Source organism: Columba livia, chromosome 1 (assembly GCF_036013475.1).
Source record: "Columba livia isolate bColLiv1 breed racing homer chromosome 1, bColLiv1.pat.W.v2, whole genome shotgun sequence".
NCBI classification, from domain to species: Eukaryota; Metazoa; Chordata; class Aves; order Columbiformes; family Columbidae; genus Columba; species Columba livia.
The window spans coordinates 174,086,827-174,114,692 of record NC_088602.1 but is presented as its reverse complement, the minus strand read 5'-3'; the positions used below and the strand labels follow the sequence as shown (position 1 = coordinate 174,114,692).

The following is a 27,866-nucleotide window of genomic DNA, read 5'->3' as shown; positions in this document are numbered from 1 at the left end:
GTGTAATCTACTGCTGGTCTCCCTCCTCCATCTCCATTGTAGGCCAGAGAGCATCTCCTCCCCCATGCTTGAAATATATCCACCTTTGCTCCTGTTTAGCAAAAGAAAAGACCCAGTTTCCAATGAATGTGCTCTGGCAACAAGAAATGCAGGCCTGCAGGAGCTGATACAGATTTTCAAAAGTTTCAAGAATACCATGGAAAACATTATCAGACTTGATAACACTTGAGGTCTTTGTTGTTTTGGGCTCTACTCGAGCCCAAAAAGCAATACCTGATAATGAGCAAGGCTGATAAAATTAATTGGTGAATCTGTGCAACTCACCTTTCCTCACTGAGTGTTGGGGGTTCAGATGTCTTATGGCCAAAAGAAGTAAGTTTGGTGGACCTCCATCTAAGTTGTCCTATTTGCAAATCATGGAACCACTATGCAATTAACCATCACCATTTGCCACCCTCTACTGAGGAAAATCAAAGACCCAAACTGCAGAACACGCTGCTTGGAACAACAGAGGAGCACGAGTAGCGCTGAAGGCTGGAAGCCTGAAGAACATACCACTCAGAGCCATGAGATCATCCCTTCCTACTTACTGCATCTATTCAAGAAGCAACATATTCAGAATGGCTCTTGGTGCCAATACTTAAGAGTTCTCATGATTTCTTGTGCATCACAGGCACATATGCGTTGAAACTTCATTACCATGCTGTAGAAGTTGCATTCTGAAACAACTATGGGCAAATTTAACTGGAGCCAGGACACAGCTTATCATCTTTACCACTCCTGGCAAAGCTCATTGTTCCCTCCCGTGCACATGTGCACCACTTCTGTATTCTCTCCTGTGTTCACGCAGATGCACATGATGGTTTTTGGTTCAAATCCTAATGGAAAATAAAATGGAGAAGGATGTTCAAGCAAATGGCAACAGGGCAAGGCCAGTGAAATCACAGTGATGAAAGCAGACATGAAGAACTAACCTCTAGTTTGACTAAGTGGTTTACACAAACATTTTCAAATACTTGGGTTAGTTTAAAACTCATAGGACTAGTAGAAATGGCAAGAGAAGAGAAAGCCACAGGTACTCTGCTTTCAGCAAGTTCAAGGTTTGCCTTCCTTCTTTTGCTATGCCTGTAATTCCTCTTTGCTGCTAAGGTGCAAAGAAAGCACAGCCTTCAATTTTAACATCCCATTACCTGCATTTCTGTGCTGGCTCAAGTTTAGATGGAGCAAACCTGCCAGCTGGATCAAGGCCAGAGGGAAGAAGAAAAAAAGTTTCAAGTGCAAAGAACCAATTTATCAGGAACAAATCTTAACAACCAAAAGACACACTTCTGGTGGTGGCTTCTATTCATGTGTGTAATAAAAAACCTGGTACAAGGTAACCTAACAAAATACCCTTTAGTGCCTATCTGAAGTATCTCAGGGTAGATAATCTTCAACTGCCAGTCTACATTTCATGTTTTTCTGGATAAATTTGGTGCCTGTGAGGACAAGGAATGCTGACACTGAATAGCCAAGGACTGTGCAGAGAACATCACCTTTCACTTGGCTCCGAAAGTATTTGAGCCTGACCCATAGCTTCTGGCTTCTCCAAGACTCCACAAGCTGGGCCAGCAAATCTCACGTGTGTTCCAAATATAGCCCCCTCCCCCAGTAGAGGCTGTAATACAGGCTTTGCCCTGCCCCAAATGCTGCTCTCAAACTCACCCATTCCTATCACCCTACACGTCCTTGCCAGATCTCCAAAAGCAAAAAAGTGACGAATGAGACTTTTTTGGAAGTCTTGTGGGAGGTTTCAGAGGAATGAAGAGGAATATAGGTGAGAAGCCGCTCCCGGTGGCTCGCCATCCCTGCGGGATGGACTGCAGTCACACGTACAAGTCACATGCGCGCAGACAACGCAGTAAGACACACAACAACAGACTAGTTTGTGGAACACAGATGGCATTGCTGCCAACTCAACCCCCCTACAGGAAAAAAAAAAAATAAAAAGGGGGGGAGGGGACAAAAAGCCAAAAATACAAACCAAAACACAAAAGTCTCAAACAACACCGACCTTGGAGTTAAAGTGTCAAACAGTTCCACTCATACACAGGAGCCTCAAAGCCCTTCAGAGCCACCGGGCTACCAAGGCCTGGGACGCACCAAGCCAAGGAGCCCAGCATGGAAGCAGCGTCCTTCTACAAAACCAGCACGCAAGCTCCAGTTTTGCCCGAAGAACATATAGAGCAAACGCCAAGTCTCTGTAAAGTCACCATTGTCCTTTTGCTTACCTGGACAACTGGGTATTGGTAATCCATACAATACACACCATACATAGCCAAAGATCCTTCAGCTAAAGGCCAAATGGACACAGGACTGGAAGCTTCAAACTCGAGTCTCCGTCTTTCAGCCTTGTGGGAAGGACTCTGGCAGCCCTGCGCAGTGCTTGGCTCAGGCCTCTGGGGCCACTCAGGTTGACACTAGCTCAGCTGAAAATAAAAAGAAGCTGCCTGGCTCAGCTCAGCTCAGCCCCTCTCTTCTGGGATCCAGCAAGGCAGCGCTCAACCATAGGCAGCAGACACTCCTAAAATTAGAAATCCCCTACTGAAAACGGCCCTGCAAGCCTTGACTGAGAAGTGTTCTGTGACTCCCGGGCAGCAAACAGAGCGAATCCCAGGAAGAGGGGGACACAGGATCTTCGCAGGCACCGCCGCCAGGGATGGGAGGAAGCAAACAGCATTTAGGATCTGAAAAGAGCATATGTTCTGGGCTCTAGGTGCGTCAGAGGGATCACTTCCAATCCAGGACAGGGAAAAACATATGGGACTGTTCGTCCCCCACCCCCATACCCTTCTTGCTGTCCTCGGCGGGGACAGGTGCTGGGATTAGCATAGTAAAAAACCCTTTGGTGTCAGGGAGGGAGGGAGAGGGGAGAAGCCACGTTGGTATCTCACACTGAAGAGATCTCTTTCACTACGGAGTATATGCCCGTATCGTGTAACGCCTCTCCCTCCATCCGCACTTGAGGCAGGCAGGGACAGCTGCCGGAACGGGGCTGGTGGGGGGAGTCGGGCCCAGGGATGGCCCCACCACCCCAGCCCTGTGCCGGCAGGTTACCCCTTTCAGCTGTTCCAGTCAAACCGGGAGCTGAGGGGGGATTAACTCTGCCACAGGGGACATCGAGCAGTGGGGAGAAAGGGGGCAAGGCTGGGCAGGGCCAGTTGTTGTGCCCATTTTAGGAAGCCCGTCCTCCCCACTCCCAGAGAGCAATCTGCTCCCTGACTGACAGGGACAGATGGGGAGCTGTCCGGGCAGAGTCCAGCAGGCTCACCCTGCCGGCCCTGCATGCCAGGCACGCCACCCAAAAGCCCACTTCTTAGTGGATTCTTAGAAGACACACCATGGCTGGGGGGGCCCGACCTCCCATAGCAAATCACATGAGGTTTCACCCATCACTACACCAAACCACACCAGGTGGATGCAGGTCCAAAACTGGGCTCCCAAAGAATTAACAGCCCAAAAGGTTCCCACTGTCCTCCAAAGGACAGCAGTGATAAAATCCCTCCCTCTGAAGTTTAAAAAATGAGGATATTATAGTGATCAAACCCAACAAGGGCTATCCAAATTTACTCCCGCCTCCATTTTAAATGTACATGGTGAGCAGTTTTTTTGCATTTCTAATATTTCAATTTTCTGTAGTGCTGCTGTGCATCACTGAACAGCCACCTCAGCCTAGCTCTGGGGTAGCTGCCTTTCCATCCTTATTGATAATTTCCTCCCCCTCAAAAAGTTAAACTTAAGATCTTTTTTTTTTCCCCAAGAGGTTAAATACATGGATCATTCTTGAGCCCAATTTGCATGCACGGCACTTTGTAATTTAGGTAAGGGGTGCCTAATCTGCAGCCCCTGGCCCACCCAGCCTGGCAGGACAGCTCTTGGTTTGTCAGCTGCTCCCACCGCCCCACGGTGCCTCACAAGACACGGGCTGGGCGAGTGGTCACAGCAGCTGCCGCCCACTCTCATCATCTTTCCTGGGGCCATAGGGCCGCTTCTTCCTTACAAAAGCAGCACGGCCAATTTGAGGAGTATAAAGCATGACATTTTGTACATCTTAAAAAAAAAAAGTTTCTATAGCCATTGTTTCTGTGTGAAGATTTGCACAGTGAGAGAAATTAATTGCCCATAAATGGGAAAGCAGCTATGCTTGTAGGTCTCTTCACTGGGAAAAAGGATGAGGCTCCCACAATAAACCTCCATCTAATTCTGCCTTAGGTCAGTTTATTTTGCCCCAGACCAGCTTCCTGGAGCTCACATCATGCCTCCTCCTCACCTTCAGAAGGTGGTCTGTCCACCGCTCAGCACTCCCCCTTCAAACCCCACTTTGGGGCACAGACAGTATCTGGTTTCCTCTGAACAGCCAATTCTTTTTTCCCTTCTCCTTTCTGTAACTACAGCTTCAATAGGTGCCTGCCCTTCATTCTTTTGCATAGCTCGTTACTATGCACTCAGGCAATTTAGTATCTCCAATAACATCTTTTTATGAAAAGTCATTAATTTATAAAAACCTGAAGTCTTTTCCACTGCCTGTTTTTGCTACTCAGTATTAGTGCCCCAGGTTTTAAAATCAAATCCCTGAATACGTTAAAAACCTTACATTTATTTCACAGTCCAATTCTTGCCATTTCCAAACAGGCCTCAGGGGAATAAAAGATATATCCAAATCCTAGTGCAGATACCTTACTATCTATACATACCAGCAAATGGGCAAAACAAAACAAGGAGAGGGAGCATCACCTAAGCTCCTCTTTTGTTTTAAATACAGATTCAGATAGAACTGCCATGCTCTGAAGTTGTTGATGCAGATTTAAACGTTCGCCTTAACCAGCATTAAGATACTTGGGTGACACTTTGGTAAAAAAGCGTCGCACCTCCTGCGTCCCACAGATGATTAAATGACAAAAACTAGTTTTAAAATGGTATGTGCCATGGTGGATACAGCAGGATTAAACAGACTTTATTGACTGGTAATAAACTATGGAATTTCTGCAGGGCTGGCCATAATGGCTGGTTTACTACTGCACATTGAGTTGCAACCAGTTTTCATCAAATGTAAGATGGCGCTGCACTCCATAGTTTTATTTCAAGATAAAGGCCCAACTGCCTTGCCATATAACCTGCTATGCACATGCATTTCCAGTAACACAAGTTAGGTAACTGTTATAAAATTATAGCCCTGTTCCTGCAAATGCTTGCACATATGAATAATTTTTAAATTACATAAATATTTATACTGCAAAAGAGCTCCTGACACACAGGATGAAATCAATTGCTATCATACAACGTCATCTAATCTCTTCATAAAATTCATCAAGCTACTCATAGAACTGGGTTTTGCAGCTACGCTACCCCAGCCAAAAGCCTGCTCTAGAACCTCCCTCTCCAGCAGTTGGGAAATGTGTTCATCTCCAGCACAACATTATTCCTGAGCAATTTGTGTTTCTTTTTGTTCATGTGCCAGTACCATCCTCTGGCTTAACCGTATTTTCTCTTTCCTTTACAACTAAACCTCCCCGGTGTATACCCTCTCTATCCATCTTAACAAGCAGCTGTTCTGCTCTTTTCTCACATGACAGGCTTGCTGTTCCCCAGTCCCTAGAAGGCTTTTCTTGCACCTGATCAACCCCATGCTCATTGCCCATCTTTTTTCTTTTTTAAAAAAAGACATTACCCAGAACAACATGGTTAGCTCTTAATCCGTTTCACAGTTCCAGCACTAAACTGCATCTTCACCAGCCTCATCAGTACTTTCCTCTGTAGCACCATATCAGAAGCTGTAGGACCCATCTACACATTCTCACGTGAAGAAAAATGCATGAAGAAAATGGGCTATCTTGAAGACAGATAGGCTGATATGGCGCAATCCTATTCAGATGGATTTGTGTTGCCTTTTATCTCATTTTTCATTTATGTCCAAGCCTTTAAATACTATTTTTGTCTTGGATTTTGCATGCAGCTGAAGTTGGACCAACACGTCTGTATTTTCTCAGATCATCCCCCACCATCAACAGGGCTATTACATTTCCTTTTCTCCAAACACCTGGTAGCACTCCTGACTTCATAGATTAAAACTTGTATCAGATCTGCAACTTCATGGACCAGTTTCTGATGCTTTCAGGAACAGGAATCACTGCTCCTGAGGCAACAGCACAGCCCAGCCCAGCCCAGCCTGCATGCACGAAAGTCTTTGAAATGCCCAAGGTGGTGGTTTCTATGGTAGGTTCATGCCCATTACCCATCCTGCTTTTGCTTCCATGATCAACTCTATCTGTAACAACAACAAAAGATTTGTTCATTTTTGTGATCACAGTGCATATCCTCATTAATTACACTAACCTCAAAACTAAGCGGCCGTACATCTTCCCTTCTTCTCTCTACTTGTATTTCAATAATTTGTCACCCATTTTCTTAGTAACATTTCCAAGGTTGGCAGTTCTCACTTTATCCCTACAGTTCCTGACCTTAAAGGCATAGTAGTGTCTGCTCCTAAGTCCTTTTTCCATCCCTTGTAAATTCTCTTTTTGCATCTAGTAGCCTTTTTAAGGTGATTATGCATCCAGTTAGGCTGAAGTTTCTTCTTACAAGCTTTTCTGTCTTGTCTTATATCAAAAATTCGTATCCAAAGTACCTCTAACAAAAAAACAAAAACCAACAAAAATACCCACGACACACACACACACAAACCCAACCACACACCTCTATATTCAAGTCTAAGTTTTCAATCCAGTTCACTGACTTCATTAAATACGATTCTATGACCTATTTTGCTTCAAAGATTGAATCATGATCACCCCATCCAAAGGTGGGGACGTGGAGGCTTCTAAACAGCTTGTTTTCCTGTAACAGTCATAGCACCAATAATTTACTCACTGTCTTAACAACAGGTGATGATGCTATACTGAAAAAATCTTTTGACCCTATTATTATCAGCAACATTTGTTCTCCAAGCCTTATCTGAGAAATGAAAGTTTCTTGTACTAATATTTCTCTCTCTAACGGTACAGGGAATAGTATCCTCTCAGAGCCTCAAAATCGTATCCAAATCCAATCCTACAAGGGATTACAGCAGACTCACAGTAGCCCCTCTGGGACCTCTTTTACCATTCTTCCCCACAGCAATTTTGACCAGAAACGGATCCTGTGTTATCAGTATTACTCTTCTTTCTTCTTTACAGTCTACTGCATACAATACAGCCTATCGTCTATTACATCTACCCTATCTGAACTGCACATAATCTTGAATGCATGTTAAAGCCATGATTTCTATTCTTGCAGATTGATATTATCCCTATAATATCCAGTTTCATGTTCTGCACCAGTAGCTCTGGTTCCTCTATTTGTTATTTCTAATGCCAGGAGCCTGAAAAAAAACCCTGATATGTTTGTGCATTTACTGATCACACAGCTCCCAGCTCCCTCAAGTAAGAGCATCACCCATCTAGTTACTGTTAAATTTTATTATTATTTTTATAACATCAAATTTTATTTTTTTCCATGTCCTACCCACCCGTCGCATTGCCTAGAGATACTGTTTTACATGCTGCTGTAGCAGCATTTACCTAATTTTCCTCTTTCTGCGTACTAAGCAAAGCATGGCGAATACACAAGTTTTCCCAACGTTCTCAAAAGCTAGCATTTTGCTTCACATGCACTGATCTCTTTGATGTCTGCAGACTACGGAGCATTTTGGAATACACAAGACCACAGCCCTGGGCTCTGCTTTGCCTGCTCTCTTCAAACTGCTTACAGCAAGCACACCAAGTCACAATTACAATTATAGCTATAAGAACAGAAGCTAGCCGTAGTCTTCCTATACTTGAAGTGCATCCATGGTAGTTCCCAGCATTTTCCACGTACCTATTTTTTTTTAATTGCTAAAAACTATGGTACTGTGGGGACACAGAAATACAGCATGGAGTCTGAGATATTTCCATACTGCACAGTCATTACACCACATTGATCTTTACTAAGGAAATTACACAAACAGTTTCATTTTATAAACTGAATTTATAAAATCTTTAGTATAATTCTCTGTTCTCCAGACAAATTAATCCAAGCCTTATCTAGTTACTCCCACTAAAGAGCTCTTACCTCCGCTGATTCTAACTCTTCATCGCTAGAAGCCTGGCTGATGCTCTTCCTCTCACCCACCAAAAATGGCATCTTTAACAATTAGCCAATCACTACATCTGCTAAACTGGGTCATCAGGGATCTGATGAGCAGCTTACAATATGTCTCTGCTTTTTAAAGACTGATGTAAATGTAGGAAACATGCCAGCGAGCAAGGATGCATTTTCTGGCTGGATATGTACTGATTTCCATAGCAGCTAAATACATTGAGTGGCTCAGCCAGCTCATACCACTGTTAGACAAGCAGCACACAGCACCAAGATCACATCTTTAGAGCTACAAGAGATTCTCATTTTGCACCAGAACAAGTCTCGTGTCCTGAGCACGAAGGTGGCTTTCAGTCACTACAGATGAATATATTGGAAAGTCATAATTCCTCTATAGGGCTACATTTTCTGGGCTGTGTTGCTCGTTTGGTTTGAATAGGTATAACATTTTTCAAAGAGCTGTGTGATATTTTGTTTTTTCCTTCCAGTTGTAATATAACCAACATCTATAAAAATTACATATGGTCTGGTAGTTGTTATTTTGACCCTGAAATCATTAGAGATTCAAGTGGGGAGGACATAAATGTAGGCAGAGCACGTACGGCAAAGCTCAATATTCAAAAATGGCAAGCAGAAGCAAAGGTGACGACAAATAGGTGAACACATGAATTGGTTTTCCTCACATTTCAGAAACCTGGCGGTTTCACACAGGTGTCCTGATCTTAAGAGCAAGAAGATCTGGTGGTGGATCAGGTATGCAGAGGAGAGAATAACTTGGTGCGAAACCAGCACGTTCCTTGCGAGTGAAATGTGTTAAGCATGCAAATCCTGAAGATCAGGAACAAGATGCATTAAAGAGAAATGGAACCGGCAGTTCTGGGAGATGTGGAGTAGCTGCAGAAGCAAACGAGCGCATGTTGGATCAATGTAATAAGGACATCACAGGAAAGAATTTCAATGTGTTGGTAAATCCATAAGAACCACTGCTTGCCTGAACTCAGCCTGATCAGTTAGCGCTACTGATTTCCTCTTGTTCATTAGGATTAAGGTTTCTAAATCACATTAACACAAATGAAATTACCAAAAATAGACTTTGAATCCAACAAAACTAAAATCTCCCTGGCAGAAGGGCTAAGAAGCCCAAAGCTAGAGAAAGCAGCAAACACCGGGTTATGTGTAGCAGAGAAGACAGTCGCATCACACTCACTGCTTCTGCCAAGGAAATTCCGCAGGTAGACAGTGGAACCTCAGTCATTACACATTCCAGTTTTCATGGATAAAATTCACAATCTCAAGAAAATTGTAGAGAGGAAAAATACTGAAGACAACATTTAATAAAATGGAAGCTCTGAAATAGTTCCTGGTCATGCCCTTTCCCCTCAAAGCACTGGAGAGCTCTCTTTTCAATCTCCTTCTACAACACATTCTCCATTCACAAGACAATTTATTTACAAGTGATGGAGTTTGCATCTGCCTTTACTATTCTAAACACTCCCAAACCAAGCTCTGTAGTCCTGAAACTGCTGTAAAGTGGCTAAACAGCCAGGCACCATGCATGCCCTAAACTACGGGCACAAGATACTTGCATCCTGCTGCCGCCCTCAGCTATTCACTGCATCACCTTCGCACAGCTATTAAATATTAATGGTTTGTCTAGACTGGAAAACTAGCACAGTTTTAAAACACAATTACAAATACACGGCATAAAAGGACAGGTCAGAATTAAAAATAATTATTTCTTAAGTACCACTTATTTTCAATGCCTCAACAAACTCTGCTTTAGGGAAGGACAAAGAAAATGTAGGCAGAGCAAGGATATCACGTTGGTCTGCTGAAGCAGCATATTACAAGACCTTTGCTTGCTGGAAAACTCTTTTGTTTTGTTGAGCTTTCTTACAGTTATCCAAGTAGAACAGGAGCATTAGCAAACTCCAGAAACCTACAGACCAAAACAGGACTCGCGAAATCACAAGCCTGGATCTTCCTCAGCCAGAAAACAAAGCTCTCTGAATACCCGATCTATGTAGTCATGGCTGTCAAGAAAAAACAAGACTCTTGGAGAAACCGCAGGAGAGTAAAGGCTCTTGATCCTGAAGTTAGATCTGTGTAGGTAGAGACTTTCTGAGGTTGGAAGTACAGATCCTGCCCACACAACTTCAGCGGCCGGACAAGGACCCAGAGTCAATTCAGGCAAAACTCAGACTGCCCAAAGTCTGTCTCTGAAATGGTTACAAACAAAACACGTAAGGCAGTGATGAACACTCATCTGAAGTTTGAAAAACCCTGTGTCAAAAGAATATGCTCCCAGAACTGAAGTTTTATGCACAATGCCAGCTAACGAGCTGGCTCCAAGGAAAGCAGCTTTAACAGAACAATAACTCATAGAAATATATTAGTGATGAAGTTGCAAAATAAAGCTGGCAGCAGTCTGGACATACTAACAGCATACAGAATACACAACTTCAACTTTAATTCCTACCCCAACCCTTTGCTTTACACGCATCACAAAACCTGTTTTAATGATGCTATCTTGAGAAATCTCCAGCACATTTGAGTATAACAGGGGACAGGTTCAAAAGGAGCTTTTAAAACCAGACAGGCTCCATCACCTTAGTTATTACCAGACACACAATATAAATGGGGAAAAGAAAGTACACACAGATTTTTCCAGAAAAAAAAAAGTATCCATGTGTTGGGCCTGAGCCTCCTTTCAAGGAGAACTCTTAAGTGCTTGGCACTGCTTCAGGAAGAAAGTAAGTGTACTTTTGGGCTAAGCAAAGAAGGTGATCGTAGCAGAGTTTTCTTTTGGGACCACTTGTATTTGCACTTATCTTGGTAATGCTACGTGTCCATCAAAATGCTTTTTGCCTGTTACATGAAAAACAAAAAGGTGTCCAGATGCAGAATTTCAACATCAAAGAAGTTTCCTCTTGGTAGTTTAGACATTACATGACAACCACGCTGCCTTTCTATATTCCTTTGGGGGCAGTGGAGAAAGAGGATGCAGACAGAAAGAAAAGAGCAGAGGCAGCTTTCCTTCAATGTAGAGGCTGCTGGATGTACCGGCTAGCTTCAGAAACTCAAACAGATAAAAGCTTTGACCATTTTGTCTCTCATACTCCCACTTGATTTTTCACTTAACAAGTAGCAGCAGTTCAATTAGCTGATCCTTAAGGGGACAACTTCCATACCTAGACAGTTAACAGGGAAATGCAAAAGACAAAGACTTGACTCTTCGACAAAATACAGCAGCTTAAGCTTGAGCATGTCTCCAGATCTCTTGCTAAGCTTAGAAAAATTAAGGTTAATTCCTTAATTAAAGAACTATCTTCCTAAGAATAAATATTATTAAAAGTCACCAGATGGTAGTATCAGAGATACTCTCACCAAGTATTTTTAATTGAATGAATCACAAACTAGGGCTGGACTGCACAGGCGATTTCCCCCATAGTGTAATTATAGTTACACCGTTATCTCAGCCCCACCAGCACGTTGCCACGTGGTAGCCGTGGGGCCGCCGGTGACACCAGGCGCATTCCCAGTCCCTTGCAAAGGCTGGCAGGATAAACTACTTTTGCTGAGGGTTTGAGCGAATGTGTTTTACCTCACCTTTGTCTGGGGTGAAGGGAGCACACGATCAACTATTGCACAGCATTTCAGTACGTGACCGTGTCTGACTCATCTAGCTGAGTGCTCGCTCCCCAACGGAGACGGTTTTGCTATGGATTTTCCTCCTCACCTCACCTCCCAGCTTATCAAATTGCTTCCATGTGACAAACTAAAATAGAAAAAGGTACTTGTTCCAAGTTATAGAGTGTTCATACAATAAATTACACTAGTATTGACTTAAATTCATCCCACCTTAGAACAGGATGCCTTCCCAGCTACACACACAAAAGCAGAATTTGGAGGAACTGTTTTCTCAGGCAGCATTTTGTTCTTTTGACACAGGAGCAAAGACATTCCCTGCCTAACTTGGTTCAAATGGAATAGCAGAGCAGCTGCCTACACACTGTAACCGTGCAAGCAAGAGACAAAACATGTCAAAAATATTAAGCTAAACTCTTAATAGAATGGAAGTAAAAGAGAAATAAACAGGCAGCACAGTCTACGTGAGACAGCCGAGCCTGAGACCACGTTACTGGCAGGAACTGAGGAATTGGAGAATATCATGCAGGCAGGACCTTTGGCTGCTGCAACAGCAGGTCACCAAATAAATCTCAGGAAATAATTTGGAAACAGTTCCAGCGTGGCAGTATACAGAATATGATACGTTCAGCGTAAATCTGTAAAGACAATTTCATGATAGAAGAATTACATCTGCCCATTAATTTCTTGTAGGCCCCAGTTCAAAATATCGCTCTCCTGCTAAGCTTCAGATGATGAATCCTGCTTTCTCCTCATTCCCATTAAAAAAATAATAATAATACCAAACTCAGGCAGCTCAAAAGAGATTCAAGAACAAAATACCAGAACTGCTGCAGTTAGGAGTTTGGTGCATTTGCTGCATGTACAGAAAGGATCCAGAAATAGCACGCAAAGTCGAGGTTTGGCAAGAACGATGCAGTTTACCCTGAAAGAGCAAAGTCAGACATGCTATATGAATGGTGACAGCAGCAAGTCATGCTTTAATGTAGGGAATGACCCCAGGGAGGCTCAACTCTTGTTGAGGCAGAGGTGCTAGTTATTGCTGTGTCCCTCCTCCAGTGGTTTTAGTGGAGAAGGCGGCGGCTGTGGTAGAGAACAGAAGAGGTATGTTGAGGCTATGCCAGCTCTTAGGCAAGAAGTAGTCTTCACATTGCCTTCTGCCTCAGACTAAGACAAAAACACTAAAAGGCAGCAAACACCAATATTTTGTTTGGTTGGGTTTTTTGAAATCTATCTATTTATCAGAAAGCAGGAGTGATCAGAATTCTGGAAATCTTGTTCTTCTCACAAGGTCTCAAGACATCGGGACTGAGGTCTACCATAGGCACAGAAGCTGTTACCCACACTTCTCTCCAAGAGCCAAGAAGACTGAATAAAGCCTGACATGGCTCAGTCCCAAAGCCTGTCCTGTGGGCTAGCTTCAACTTCCCAGCAAGTTTTAAAACAAGCCACAGCAGCTGAAATCCTTGGACAACAACCACTGGGGGCTTTCTCTCCAGTTGCATCATCTGCACAGTCAAGATCCATGCTCTTTTTAGAAGCTTTCTGTAGCCTCTACAATTTCACACATTCATTCACCTCAATTTGCCACTATCTGCATCCTCTGTCCCAAAACCAGGAAGCCCTAAAGATGGTTTCCTGGCTCCCAGGAAAACCCTTATCTCTGTGTTCTGTCACTATCAAGAAATTGCCATGAAAGACTTGACTCGCGTTCTCCGTGAACCTCTCCAGTAGGTCTGCAGTGGGGCTATTCTCACTTTGTGGTAACAGGATTACCAACACAAAAATTAACTGCAACCCCTCTGCATTCTCAGCTTTATTATATTGGCAGCACTCGAACTTCAGCCTCTACAGCTTTATGGGTCTCTAAGCATGAATTTAAAAGAACCACTTATCTCAGGCTAGAGATTTGTGCATAGGCCAGAGTTAAAGTAGGGCAGTACTTAAGCTGCATCTCAAGCTCACATTGTAATGAAGCAAAAGCTGCAACTTCAAGCTCTGAAGGGGCACAGAAGGCACACCTCCCTGCAACTGCTCTGAATCAGATAACTTCTGAGAAACTTGGATGAATATTGAGAATCTAATACGGCTGGACGGTCTGCGACTGAACTGCTTTAGCAGGCAGGTCGAGCTGCAGCATCCTCTTTCACATGCATTACCAGGTCCTCAGTACAGTGCTGGGAGTGAGACCCTTTTCTGCAGCAGAGGATGTGCAAACCCTGCAGGACGCAAACTTCAGAGCGGCAGATTGCCAAAAGCATCTCTGGACAAAATGAAGAAAAACCATCGCAGCCACTCAACTGCCCTAGATTGTCTGCCATAGAACAGAAAAATACATAACCACCATTGAGATGAAAACAAAGAAAATGATGGCCATATAAAAAAATACATTTAAGAAAAAAGGCAAAAGCCACAAACAAACATGAAAAAAAAAAAACCAAACACAAAACAAAACACTTTCTGCACATTCTGTTCCTGACTTATCTTCTTTACAATTATGGGACAGATCTAATAACAGCTCCTAGAAATCCAGCTGTCACATTTTGATAGTTCACTGATTGCCCACAGAGATCTAATTACCTCGGCCAGTCCACATGCCTAAAACCTCACGTGGCCACAGCCATTCCTCAGCCTTGCTCTGCCAGAGGTCTGGAGAGTAGAAGCAAGAGCAATGCTAGGATGATCAGATGGTTTTTGGAGCCACCAAGGTCAAAGTATAGCAACAAGATGAAGGGAAACAGCTGCTCTAGAGCTAGAGTCAACAGAATGCTTAAAAACCTAGAAAAATAATTAAACTAACTAATGAGCCATAGTTGGCAAAAGAACCATAGGTCAATGAAGATACAGTTCCTCAGTGGGGGAGAGGTGAGAAAGGGGAGCAGTTCTCCCATGTCAGGGCAGAGGGGACCAAGTTAACAGCTCCATAACCGAGCTGTGACAAGGAGATTTATTCTGGAGTTTCAGGGCTGGAATAAGCAGTAGAGGATGAACAAAAAGGAATGTCTGTGGTGGATCCAAACAGGAGACATGGGTGAGATGGCAATGCCACATGGTTTGTTTTTTTATTGGGTTTGTTTGAAAAGGAAGTTAACAGAAAAACACCAGCAGCTTAAAATGCTCTAAGCATACAGCCTGCTACTCCTCCTAGGTTGTGACAAAAATTCCTGCCCCGCAATGAGAAGGGGTTCTTGGGATCCAGCAGCTCTCCCACTCTTCACCCCCAGCTGGGGGCGGAGGGGGCTCCCCTATCAGTGGCTCGGCAGCACGGAGCTCCCCATGCTGGCACCAGCCGCCTGCCCAATTCAGACCTGTAATCTCCCTCAACTTTGATTTAATGCAGCAATTACTAGTAATGTGGTTTGAAGGAGATAAATGCCCAGTACAGGGCTGGTTGGCACTGATGCTCATTCCGCTCATGATGCGAGAACAGTTTTAATTAAAATCCCCTTTATGATAAAGGAGCTGCTTGACTGGATGTTTCTGTGCAGCCCTGATACGGAGCCTCCTCCAAAGCGGATTAGAAATCAAAGTTTCCCCCTTCTTGCTACTGGCAACACATAAAAATAGGGAACACAGTCACCATGTCACCTCTCTGCATTTCTTTAACCCTAGAACTGCTGGGGAAATGCCCAGGCTTGCTTAAAAGCAATTGCCACCTTTTGCCATGGCTCTAAGTGTTTTCAAAAAACTAAGCACTGGGGCTGCTTTAATTGGAATAAACACATCGAGAGAGCCCATCTTCAGTTTCCTCTCTAGCTGATTTAAAAGAAATCAGCTTGGCTTCTGCTATAGCAGAACTGTCCCCATGGCCCGCGTTCTGGCAAGGAGGGAAATTAGACCCATGTTGCTCTGGCAAGAGGGTGGGAAGTTGGGATCTAGCTGAAAGGGTGGAAAAGCAGAAGCCTCTGCTGGGCAAGGCTGAGCGGCACGGACAGGGAAGAGGGAAGGAGCAGCACTGCAAGATAAAGGCATAAAATTTGGCAGAGCAGTCAGGATCCCAGCACAGACATGTTCCAGAAATGATCTGTCAGCTCTTGATCGAGTTACAGCAAATGTAGGTGCAATTTTGGGTTGGTTTTCTTTTGTACAGTATAGGAAATACCAGAGATGAATACATTAAGAACAGCTAGTTTCTATTATTGCAAGTGCCAGGAGCAGATTGTCACAGTGAGAAATTGGCCTTGTGCATTACACAGAAAAGGCAGCACTGGGTTTGGAAGCCTGCAGACAGTGCAATGTGAAGATAAAGAGCCTCAAGTCGGAATGCACATTATTCCTCTCCTTAAGCCACCAAACACTCGTAAACATAAAAAGGCTGATTTAAGCAGCTGAATTTCTCTGTGACCTTCAGAATCTATCTGTGGACCATGGCATTGTCCAGGTCTTCTCCTGGGAACCCCCTCTCCTTTTCAGAGTCTTTGACTCATTGCCCTGGGAGTGCTCCATATTCCCTGAAATTGTCTCTTTCCCCAAAGCACTCAATGCCAGTCAATGGGATTCTGCTCCAAAAATACCCTTTTCTTTCAAATTTCTTTCTTAGTTTGAATTGCCTCTCATTTTCCACAATTGCCCACCCCCTTCAGACAGCACAATATCAAACAACAGACGAAAAACAAAAATTAAAAAATATAATTCTCAACAGAACCAAGAAGGATTCAGCACAACAGCATGACCAGCTGAATCCGTAGAGTCTGAAGCAGCAGACACCAGACCAAAGGCTGATGTGGCACCACCGAAATGGTAAAACAAGCCTACAGGAGCATGTTGTCCCTCAACAGCACGAACAAAAGGGTAAAAACACCAGGTCAGAGATGGTAATGTGAAGATTTAATGTGGTTTTGCTGGTTCACAAGGGAAAAAAATGAAACCAAAAAAGGCCTGGTATAATTAACAAGATTAAAGGGGGATTTAGGATCAGGACAGAAAAGCAACAGGCCAGATTGATCCTTACAGGATTAAAGCTGGAATCCTACTAAGAGTCCAGTGGTTGAGAGATCAACGCAATGTAATGGGATTAAATCAACATCAGCTTTTGTTTTTACACAACTGAACCCCCTGTGCCCATGCTTTTACCACTTTGGATAAGCAGCTGAAAAGTTGACTGGTACCTAGAGACAGCCAGTATGCAAGTCAGCCAGGCACCCCAAAAAAAAAAGAAAGTGGTTTATAACAAATTGTCCAAACAGCCAAGAGAGCTGAGAATTTACCAAAGTCCAAGTTTCAGCCAGCTCTAAATTAAGTGGTATCGAGTGTGATGGGATCACCCCAGGACTGATGGATGGGAAAGCTGGGAGGATAGTCCCAGCTGTATTCAGACATGCTCCTGATGGGCAATTGCATTTTGATATTGTCTCTTGCCAGCAAGGAACAAAGGACACAGTATACTCCATAGAACATATCAGTGAACATGTTTAAGACAAATTGCCGCATGTCCCCATTGCACAACAATATCTAAGAATTACAAAAGTGAGAAAAGCCTCTTTCAGCATGTATCATTTGCATTACAGCTGGTGCAACACATGCAGGCCAGCTGCACCTCTATTCCCCTGCCCAAATTTCCGAAGCCTGTCGGTAATTTGAGTTGGTAGCGATGGTGGGAGGGAGAGAGGGAAACAGGACAAGGCACTCCTTTCTAGATATGTATACTATTTTTAAAGTTTTTATTCTTGAAGGACAGAAAAACATGCATGTTTAAATGAGAAGGGATCCATTGCCACCCCGCTCAGCTGAAGAGGGAAGGGGTGTTTATTGCACACCTGTTCGCAACTGCTAAACAGCTGCATCAGAGAGAAATGCCCTCCATGCAAGGAAAACGCATTAAAGCATCTCAAATTTCTACAGAGCTTCTGAGTCCTAGAGGTGTTTAAGAATAGCAGTTACACATGCACTACATACAGTCCACCAAATCTTTTGCTGCAAAAGAAAAATTTCCTCAACACTAAAATTTTAAAATGCAGATACTGCCCATTTCTTAAAAGATGCCACAATCAGCAGCCTCACCTATGCTGAATGTGCTTCTTCTTTTCAGCTGGTTGGATCAAGAAAAGTAATTGGCATTCACTGCTCCTCCTCACTCAAGCAGCAGCCAAAATCTCAGTGTAATAAATTGGGGTGGGGGAAGAAATAGCTGGAACCACTGCTGGATTCAACAGGCCTGTGAGCAAAGCTGCTCTGCAGCGTTACTGAGACGCTCCTGACGGAGCTCTGAACCCCACTTATGCTGCCAAAAAGGCTGTGCTGCTTTCCTGAGAGATGCTGCGTCTTCATTCAAAAGGGTTCTCCATCCAAAAGGTACATCAAGGACTCAAGCTGACGTCACCGTAGTGATTGAGGGTGGGATGAGAAAAGGAGGCCATTACGACAGAAATGTAAAGTTAAAAAATAGCAACAGGCAGATCATACTGCACATCTTCTATTTTCTAGCCATGCATACATATTTGAATTCTAGGAGTTTTCTGCATTTAAACTTTGCTTCATCACCAGACGATTTATAAAGTATATAAAAAAAAAAAACACTTCAGAGGGGTACTCCAGTATCATCCTATGCCAACTCCTTAAAGCACAAAGAATAATCATCCCTAAGAATATCTAAAAAAAAAAAGTCATCTGGTCAAAATATTTTCACTTCATCATTGTCTTCATGTCCAAGATTCACTCAGAGCATTGTGTGAGGGATAGCATGTTTCATTTGAGGTAGGAGAAAAACTAACTGCCTTTGCCCTGGATTCAGCTACAGACCCAAGAACCATCTGGTAAAAAGGCAGCCAGAGCATTGTGCAGGCAGTATATTAGTCATGAGATGTAGGACTCTGAGAACAATGAAACCTAAATTTAAGGGACAGATGAGGGAAACTTAATTACTTGTTCAAGCTTCTTCACAGCTTTGAGGAATCTTTAACACTTTCAGCAAAAGAATTTAGCACCAGAGGGCACAAAGCATGTCCTCGACTGATTTCTTAATTTTCTGCGAGCCTGTTCTCACTTCCAGCGTGGAACTATCTGCACCGGTCCGCCAGCACAGCCTGCCTCTCCGATGCACAGCCACAGGATGCGTCACATTGCCCTCAGTACCAAGTACCATCCAGAGCTGCGGTACTGCAGATACGGGTTGCAGATTTGCCTCCAAACTGACAGCTCCCTAAAGAAAACATTTTGCCTAACCCCACAACGTGATTCTAACTCCTGCTGTGCCCAGCAGCCCCTGTTGAAGGATGAAGGCATCTCTTCCAGCTAATCACACAAGCCATCCAATCATACTTTTGGTTAAGCATGCACACATATGCAGTTGATACCCTGGTGACCGCTTAGAGATGTGGCAAAAAAGCCATCCAAATTCAGATCCACTGAAAGACCTTTCCTATACCATCACCGTAACATCTGGGGTTTGGACAAGGGTGAAGTTCTGGTGCTGCTGGAACTAAGATTTGCAAATAAGCACCATGAGAAGTGCAGGAAACACAGATGTTCAGTCTCAAATTGCTATTTTCTATGCTCTTCCTCAAGCTTTCAGCTGGAAACTAGGAAGGCTGAGGTTTATTCTCTTCTTATTCTTTTACGGTTTATTCTCTTCCTTCCAAGATAAACAGGCTTTTTGGTGAAAAACTAACTTAAACAGGACCTGGTCCCTGTCAGTCTCCCAAGACTCGGACAGGCTTCCAGCAAACAGAGTTCCCTGCGCTCATCACTGTTTGCACAGGTGGGAATGGCGCAGACAGGCAGAAGAACTGCTGGGGAAATTTCACACTGACTAAGTCAGCCCACCTCCCTCTAATTCTTTTGTTTAGACTCAAGGAAAGAAATTCCTGAAAGTGATGACAATGTGCTGGGCACTGATTTTACTTGATTTCATATTAATCAAATGTAGCCTACAGAACAGATTATCCCGATCCCGAATCTCCCTTCTCTGAAGCCAGAAGCTTAATTTGAAATGCCTTCTCTTTTTGAACTGCACTGGGCTTTCTTGTCTCAGTAGTGACCTTGGCATCTTCCAGGATTACAGGCTTGCAGGAGCACATAACTGGAAAAGATCACCTGGATTATCAGCTCTGGTCCTCTAATAACACAGGTGGTCTCATTATCTAATCTCTTTCATAAACTCTTATTTCTCAGTTTCCCAAATCTCCACAGCCTGTATAAAACCCTAGATGCAAACAGATGCAAGTTGCTTTGTCACGCTAACCCCCATGGGAACGCAATGCAGACACCCCCAAACCAACTGTGCACAGAGCAGCCCAGGTGTGGAAGCTGTATAACCGTGTTCACAAAGTGCTGCACCAAAGCTAATAAACCTTATCGAGCAGCAGAACTCATTATCTCAGTTGCAGAGCTGGACAAACATAACTACATTACTTCTGGATTCAAGCTCCTACATATGCATGCCACAGTATGGCACAGCCGGGACTTGCAGGCGGGGGAATCGGCTTACAGGCTACTAGTCGAGGATCTTTGCATGAGCTCCATTTGATGATTTTCCAGGGCTTTCCTGCTCCAGAGCAAGCATCCAAAATCAGTGTTTATATTAACACAAAGTGCCTTTTACCATACCCACCAAAATTCACCCAGACCCGACATGTAACATGCATTCAGGAAAAACTTCCAGCACCCTGGCAGCCACAGTCTCCCAGAATCCACCATATCTTGACCTCTCTTAGTGGTGACAACACCATGCATGTACCTTTCACACACAGCAGCTGCGTGTTCTCCAACCCGTCATAGCTTCAGCGGATAGCTGACCTGTTTATTTGCCATTCCTACCAAACAGGTTCCAGCCAAAGACCTACAGGCACAGCCAGACTTCCCCAGCAATAGCTGCCCCAGGCTTGGCACCAGAACAGAGCAGAGTGGCTGTTTTCCCTGGATAGCCACTTGCTTTGCTGCTATCAAACGCATGCTTTGAAAACCACGCCATAATGACCATACTTTTCACTGGCAGCACCTACCTCTCACGAAAAAACCCAAACAAATAATAGAAAGACATGGCGTGAGGAAAAGCACGTTGCTAAGACCCAAGTTTGGCAGCAGTGGGGTTTCCAATTCCTTAGTGGTAAAGCTGATGAGCGTGGAGCCTAGAGGGAAAAATTATTCCAGTGAATGCAAAGAAAAGCTTTTAAGTGACAAAAAGGCAAGTAAAAGCCAGGTCAAGAAGAAAACCAACAAAAAATACTTCAAATTGAGCTTGGCAAGCTTACTAGCACTATTCTTACTTGTATGGTAGATAATTAGTAGGTCTAGGTAAGATATTCACTTTCACAGGGGTCTAGAGAAAGAAATCATTTCTAGTTGCAATAGGCAGCCAGCCCTCTCACAAACATTCAGCATGTCCTCTGTACATCACTGCGAGAAATGAGGAAATTATCTATACCCACTATAATCTGAGATCAGAGCAATGAATCCAGTGCTTTCCTACCAGAATCCTAGCAACAGCATGGACCTCCTCTACCTTGCTCTCTCCTGCCTTTGATAGTTTCATCTGTCTTTGAGCACAGGAGAAGGATGGTTGATAAATTGCTTGCTAGGGCTATTGCCCCTTCCTTTCAACCTTTCTTCTAACAAGAGACCTCCAACAAGGCAACATTCATACATGCAACTCTCAGAACACATCATGCTCTTTAGAAAATACTTGGAATTAAATGACTCTAGATTATATCTTATGACTCACAGTACACAAAGATTCATCTGCTCATAAATGAAAAAAAAACCAGGGCTTTCTTATCCAGAAAAGGGTTGAACACTTTTTCTACACTCAGACCACTCTGCCTCTGGCTGTCGCCAGCAGAACGCCTGCCCCATGTTGTCAGTACACATGTCCTATTGAGCCAAGACCATCTCACCTTCACAGCCCAAATTACCCCATGTCCTATCCAGAGCACTTATGACTAGGAGCCCTCTTGAGCAATGCAGGAGCCCAGACAACTAAAGGCAAATGAGGAGGAGAGAAGAGACAAAGGTAGATTTAGATGGTCCCCTATGAACAAAATGCTCGTTTGCAAAACCAGAATTCCTATATGTAGAGGCAAAGTACCCACCTTGAGTTTCAACACTGCCAATCAGATGTATGCACTCCAACGATTTGCAACATCAGAGACTTATCACACCATCTCTGCTTCAGAAACACTGTATACAACTGCGTCCTACACAATGAGAGTGTTAAGATAAATAGTCTCTCTTGATATTTAATGGCACAGCTAGTCTGCCGCCTTCACTGCCCTCACAACGTGAAGCATTAGGTCACCATGGCAGATATTTGAAGTTTCCCCCTCTCCAGCTCTCCACAGCCCACAATCCTCTGCAGTCTACAAGGCTCTCATTTAAGAGTATCCGGCAACAAGTTACACCCAAGGGAATACAGTTCAGCAAGCAGGAATGTCAGTCTGAACCAAGGCTAAAGCACAACTTCATTTCAGAAACGGCACTAAAACAAGGGACTATGATGTTGCAGGTAGCTGTACTTTTGGGTTCAGTATCCACACTATACTACAGCTTCAAAAGAAGGCGCGTTCTCTTTTTTATTTTATTATTTGTCAAATGTGACAGTATTCAATATTGCACAATCTTTTCAAGGAAGATAATTCTGCAATGTGCACCCTGGGTGGGGGGGTGGGGAGAAACATTACGGTTGCTGTGGGAACCTTAATTCTGGATTTCAGGACCTGCATATTTAAAACCTCAAATTTAACATTGCATTAATGTCGCTTCATGCATTGAATTAAGGAATGACTCAGTACAAATCTCCATGCATCCACTGAAGTCCTGACGTTCCAAGGACAAGAGGCACAGAATAGAGAAATCACAGCACAGGGAACAAGGGAGAAACCTGTGAGCTGCGAAGCAAGAAACTGGCACAGTCAAGGCACAGCAAACCCCACACCAAACCAGATCTGTCACTCGGGGCTCCTTGTTCTCACTGCTAAAGGTTATGTAGCCTGACAGGATAAAAAGAGCTTAAAGCAGAAACACAAATGGGCATGGAGGAAAAAGTTCCTCAAGGGACCAAGGAGGGGAAGATTCCCCAAAAACAGTAGGGTAATCTGTACTGACAAGGGAAAGATCATATCCAGATAGCACAAATTCACTAATTTTTTTTTAATTATCATGGCACGATGCCTGGTTGATGCCCTTAAAACCCCTTCAGCAATCCAAGCATTTAACACTTTTCCCCACTCCTCTGAGGTTTAACCACAACACAAGCACAGCAACAGTGACCGCCCAAAGTTTAGGGTGTAGGCAAAAGGAGTAGTCCCCAGATGGGTACCAGTCTTCATCCATCATGCAAGGGTCCCAAACTCACACCTCTCTTAATAATCTGGGACAGCCCTTCACCTGTTGGGCCAAAGTTGGCCTTTACACAGGCTGACACCTCCATTCTATGGGACAGTTCTCAGGCATCACAGGGCAGAGGGGAGGAGGTGAGACAGACAGGCAACCCTCCTGGCTCCCACCCTCACCCACATCCTCCGCCTTTCATCTGGGTAAGGAACATCTCCATTGTTTACTACTTATCTAAAATCAGCAGCAGCACGGCTGATTTACTTCTCTTGCCCCACCCACCAAATCAAGCACAAATCTCAGCTGAGCCACAGGGCCTGCCCAGCCTTTCTGGCTAAAAATGGGCACCCCAGTTTGGGGTCCGGCTCACCAAGCTGTGGCAGGGGGAAGAGCGGAGAAGGCGGACGTGCCTGCCAGCGGGGCCTGATGGACAAAACCAGGCAAGTGTGCATACCCCAGCACAGAATCAAGTTACCCTGCAACAAAGATAGTGTGTGTATGTGCAAAGGAGGGAAGTCAAATCCTTCTGTCAGGGTTCCAAGGCTTGCTTTGTTGCTAAAATAAACCAGTGTTTGTTCCTGGGAGTGATGGGGAGCTGCACTCTAAAAGCAGCAGCAACAAGAGCCTCCACCTTCAGAGTTAGAATTAAAATTTAAAACAAAACAAAACCAACAGAACAACAACAACAAAACAACCCACAACCACAAAAACTTGGGAACTGATTACCCTTCACCTCGCCTATCTAGCTAAGGAACCCAAGGGCAAACTGCTGATCTCAAGAGTGCCCAGGAGCAGACAAAAGTACACATAGATGACTAACTAAGCAACCAAACAGCTGACTGCTCCAGAGGAAATTCCAGTCCTTGCTCAAAGGCTGAAAATATATATATGCTTTTATATATGTTTTTACTTTGCTTGCTGAATCTATATAACACTTTACACATGTTTTTCCTGACATTATTTTCCACACTCCATCAGAAACTCAAGTAACTGTGCTACTTCTGGAAAAACAACCCTGCATCCAACTTTTGTCAAAACAGCTTCTCCCCTCACCCCCAAGGCCCCAAACTGCAAAACTACCTATTCCCTCCCTGATCCTCTCTTAACCCTCAGTAACCACAGATCCCTTTCTGCAGCACTTTTTCACCACCTGGGATGTCTCTCATTAACACCAAAATCCCATAGAACAGAGGCACATAGGGAACAGTCTTATGCATGAAAAAAAGATAAAATATATCTATATATAAACAGGTCTCACAGATGGCAGACAGTGAGCAGCATTACAGCAAAAAATGTCTCTGAGGCACCTGCTCAAAACTGCCAAAACTTTCCTCTCCAGAGGAACTTATAACCACATGAAAAGCGTGTCTGATACCCAGTTAACAGTACTCGCTCTAAATATTACTTTTTACACGGGAAAACTACATCCGACTGTGTGTAGAGGCTGCAGAGAGCGAAGCCCAACGGCCACGGCCACTCACAGAGTGCAGAGTCCTTCAGCTTTCCATTCCTTATATGTGCAAAGTGTGCAAGCCCTCACACATGCTTCTCTACTCACCCAGAGGTACATCATGTTAGCCTGGGTCCTTCAAACCCAGCAGTGAGGTGATCCGGCAACGCGAGAGGCACTTCTGTAAGGTTGTTGAGACCGAGGCTGGTTGAGGGTTTGGTGTTGTGGTTTTTTTGGTTTGGGTTTTTTGCCCTTTTTTTTTTTCCCTTTTGGAAAAAAAATCCAAACAGCTCAGTTTGAGGCTTAGAAAGCGTCTCGCCTCCTCCGCCCCCCTCCTCCAGCTCTGGCTGCTTTGCGCTCTTCTCTCGCACTTAATCTCTCCCTGGGAGTTCCCAGCCCCGTGTGTCTGTACTGGCGTGCACAGCACACACTCTGCATTCGCCTCCAGGGAATTTCTCTCTGTCATTCTGCTTCTAAAAACACAATCTTGGCCTCACAAGATTCTTGCAAGAGGCAGGGATGGGTGGGGTTAGTAATAAATGCAGCCCAGGTCCCAGCGCCGGAGCGTGCTCACTTTATAAAAGGGATCTTTAGACATGAATGAGACAAAGCCTTGTCCTTCAAGGTCACCGGGGGTGACTCCCATTCCCCCCACCCGCGAATTGCTCCTCCAGGAACCATCTGCAGATGCAGGAGCCATGCATGGTGCCATAGGCAGGTTCTGCATGTCTTCATCTACCCCATTAGTCAACACCCAAAATTCAGTCACAATTCAGTAGCTGTATTTAATCATTAACCGCTGACAGGCACCAAGAAGCACAGCTACGGGGCTCCTGAAGCTAAGCAGAAAATCTGTGGTATGCCAGCCACCCCAGAGCTCCCACAGGAGAAACAAGCACTGTCAGCCTGAGCTGGGGAAGAGAAGCGACTCACAGATAAAAGGGTTAATCTGCTTTCGCAGGTGGCTCTGCATGAGTATTTTACAGACTTGCATATTGCTAAAGGGAAAGCAGCAGCTGGCTCTGGTTCCTCGGAGTGTATCGGGTTCCCACTTGCCCAGAGGCAGCTCCCCCCAATTCTGACAGGGGCAAGCACCCTCTCGCAGCCTTGCGCTCCCAGACCGCTCCAATTTCAGTTTCACAAAGCTCTGCCGGTGAGGCAGCAGCCCCAGCAAAGGCACGCTGAGCAAAAGACACTCGCTCCAACTACCTCCACAAGCTCCAGCAAGCCCTTCCCCGCACAAGCAAATTCTCATCCCATCCCCCATGCCCAATGCCACAGGACAAGTGTCACCTCCATCTCATTAATCAGTTCAACTGCTCTTCCAAACTAGGAAAACGGGTTTCTCGCCCCCTTCCCTTCCCACCTCAAAGTGAAGATTCGACTTCCCTTGCCGGGCTCCAAATGCCAAGTTAAAATTGGCTTCTTCTCAAACAGGGGAAAAAAAAGAAAAAAAAAAGAAAATAAGAAAAAAAAATAATCATGTTTTCATTGAGGCTCTGGTCTCCTTGGAAATGAGTTTGGAAGAAATATTTTTATCTCAGCTAAAGATACAAAAATGGTGCTATTTCATATATCACCCCTTCTGCCTTTACTTACAGATTACTTAAATGAAATCCAGCAAGCTCAAAGCAAAGCAAGCAGCCGTGCAGCCTGCCCCGCTCCACCCACAAGTCCAGCCCAATCTATGTGGGGCAACAAGCTGCTGTGCGTCCCAGTGCAGACACCCCAGCGCAGACATCCCAGGCACGCTCCTCAGGCTCCCCTCGCCTTCAGCAGGGTGCAAACGCACCCTGGGGCAGGCTTGTCCCAGGTACTGGCGCAAACACAGGAGATGCTGATGGGCTCTAAGGGAATGCATGGTTCTCGTTGCACTCCTGCATCAAAACCTGGAGAAAAGGGCCTATCATCATCATCACCACGGGGATGGGCTCGCTAGATAGAGGCAGGACACCACTAGGCTTTCCAGTCCGGAGCAGGAGCCCTGATTCAGGAAGCTCGGGTGTCATCGGGCTGTTAAACTATGGCATTTCTCGGGCCTCCCATCTCCTCTCACCTTTTAGCATGGCAGGTCAGGTCGAGAGGATGAAAAGCAATGTTCCTAAAAATCTCTTACTGCACCAAAGCCTGTGCACCACAGTCTCCGAAGAGCAATCCATGTGATCCATAAGCCTGTTCCCAAATGCTCTGAGAGGAATGAAACAGCAGCAACGCTGACATTTGCATCATGGTTAGACACTTCAGTTGCAGCAGTGCCACACCAGCAGTAGCTACTAGTTCAGCCAGTATGCAAACTCAGGCAGACACATGCATCAAATAACCTTGATGGCATTTTGAAGGTTTTATTCTGATCCAGAATCCAAATCCAGAAATTATCTCACTATCATTTCAATGACAGCTGAGATTCCTTGCATGCAGAGGAGAAAGTGAGAAGACACATGGACCAGGTAAACAAACCCAAATAAATCCTACTTCATATGTATTTCCATAGAAGACTTGGGAAAGATCAGTGTGTAAAACTAAGCTGCAGGATTCTTCTGGAGGCACCACTGCTCTGGTTCAACAGAGCTGTTGCTGCTGTCCATGGGTTCACACAAACACGAAGGACACAAAGTGCACACTCGAGACTATCCACAGTTGTAGACAATACTGCTGGCAGTGGGGTAACCGTGTTAGCCTCAGATTACAAGCAAAAAAAAAATATTTACTTGGCCAACATAATTATGTGGGGGAAAAAGAACCAGATCAGCTATGAATCCTTCTTTAAGTTTTTATTCAGATTATATAGATTTTTCAACTGCATTAGCTGGTATGTAAAAGGTATCAATAGAAGACATTGTTTCCTGGAAAATTTATTCTAAGAAAATACAAAATATTCTGTAAGTAGCAAGAGGACAATGGTATGTTGATGAGTCTAATTCCAGAAAGAGAAAGACAAACATGACTAAGGCTTCTGAAACAGGTAGCTAGGATCCCCTCCAGATGCTTTATTTTAATCCTAACAATGGTGCTTTCCAGGATATATGTTATGGAACTTGGAAGGCTGCTGTGTGTGGAAATACACATGATCTCTCAGGGCTCTCTTCTGTCTCAAAAAGGATTAAAAGCAGAAAGAAATGTATTTTAAAATTAATATGTACTGAGCTAAAAGAGAAATGTTCAGAGCTGTAGCCTAGTGAAACACTGGTCCCTCTTCTCTGATGGGAAGCTGTTGTGTAAATCAAAGTGAAGGGGGAAGAAAGCAGTCTGCAAAGATATTAATTCTTGCTAGAGAGGTAAGAAGGTGTCAGCAAGTAACAAAAGGGGAAAGAGAAAAAAGAGAGCAAGTAACCATCTATTTAATATTATA

The 27,866-nt window shown here is 44.3% G+C and overlaps 1 protein-coding gene across 41 annotated transcripts in view; it reads right to left on the bottom strand.

The window, feature by feature from the left end:
* Positions 1-27,866, bottom strand: part of RBFOX2 (RNA binding fox-1 homolog 2) — a 172,505-nt gene that overhangs the window by 88,167 nt on the left and 56,472 nt on the right. For 2 of the 41 annotated variants that reach the window (XM_065048123.1, XM_005511258.4), the window contains exon 1: positions 24,626-24,862. The exons of 33 other annotated variants lie outside the window; for them this stretch is intronic. In XM_065048123.1, coding sequence (XP_064904195.1) covers positions 24,626-24,640 — 15 coding nt within the window. In that variant the 5' untranslated portion in view covers positions 24,641-24,862. Of the gene's footprint in view, positions 1-2,270; positions 2,772-8,127; positions 8,273-24,625; positions 24,999-27,866 lie in introns of those variants that run through there. 6 more of the 41 variants (XM_065048181.1, XM_065048243.1, XM_065048105.1 and 3 more) reach the window with 6 other exon arrangements.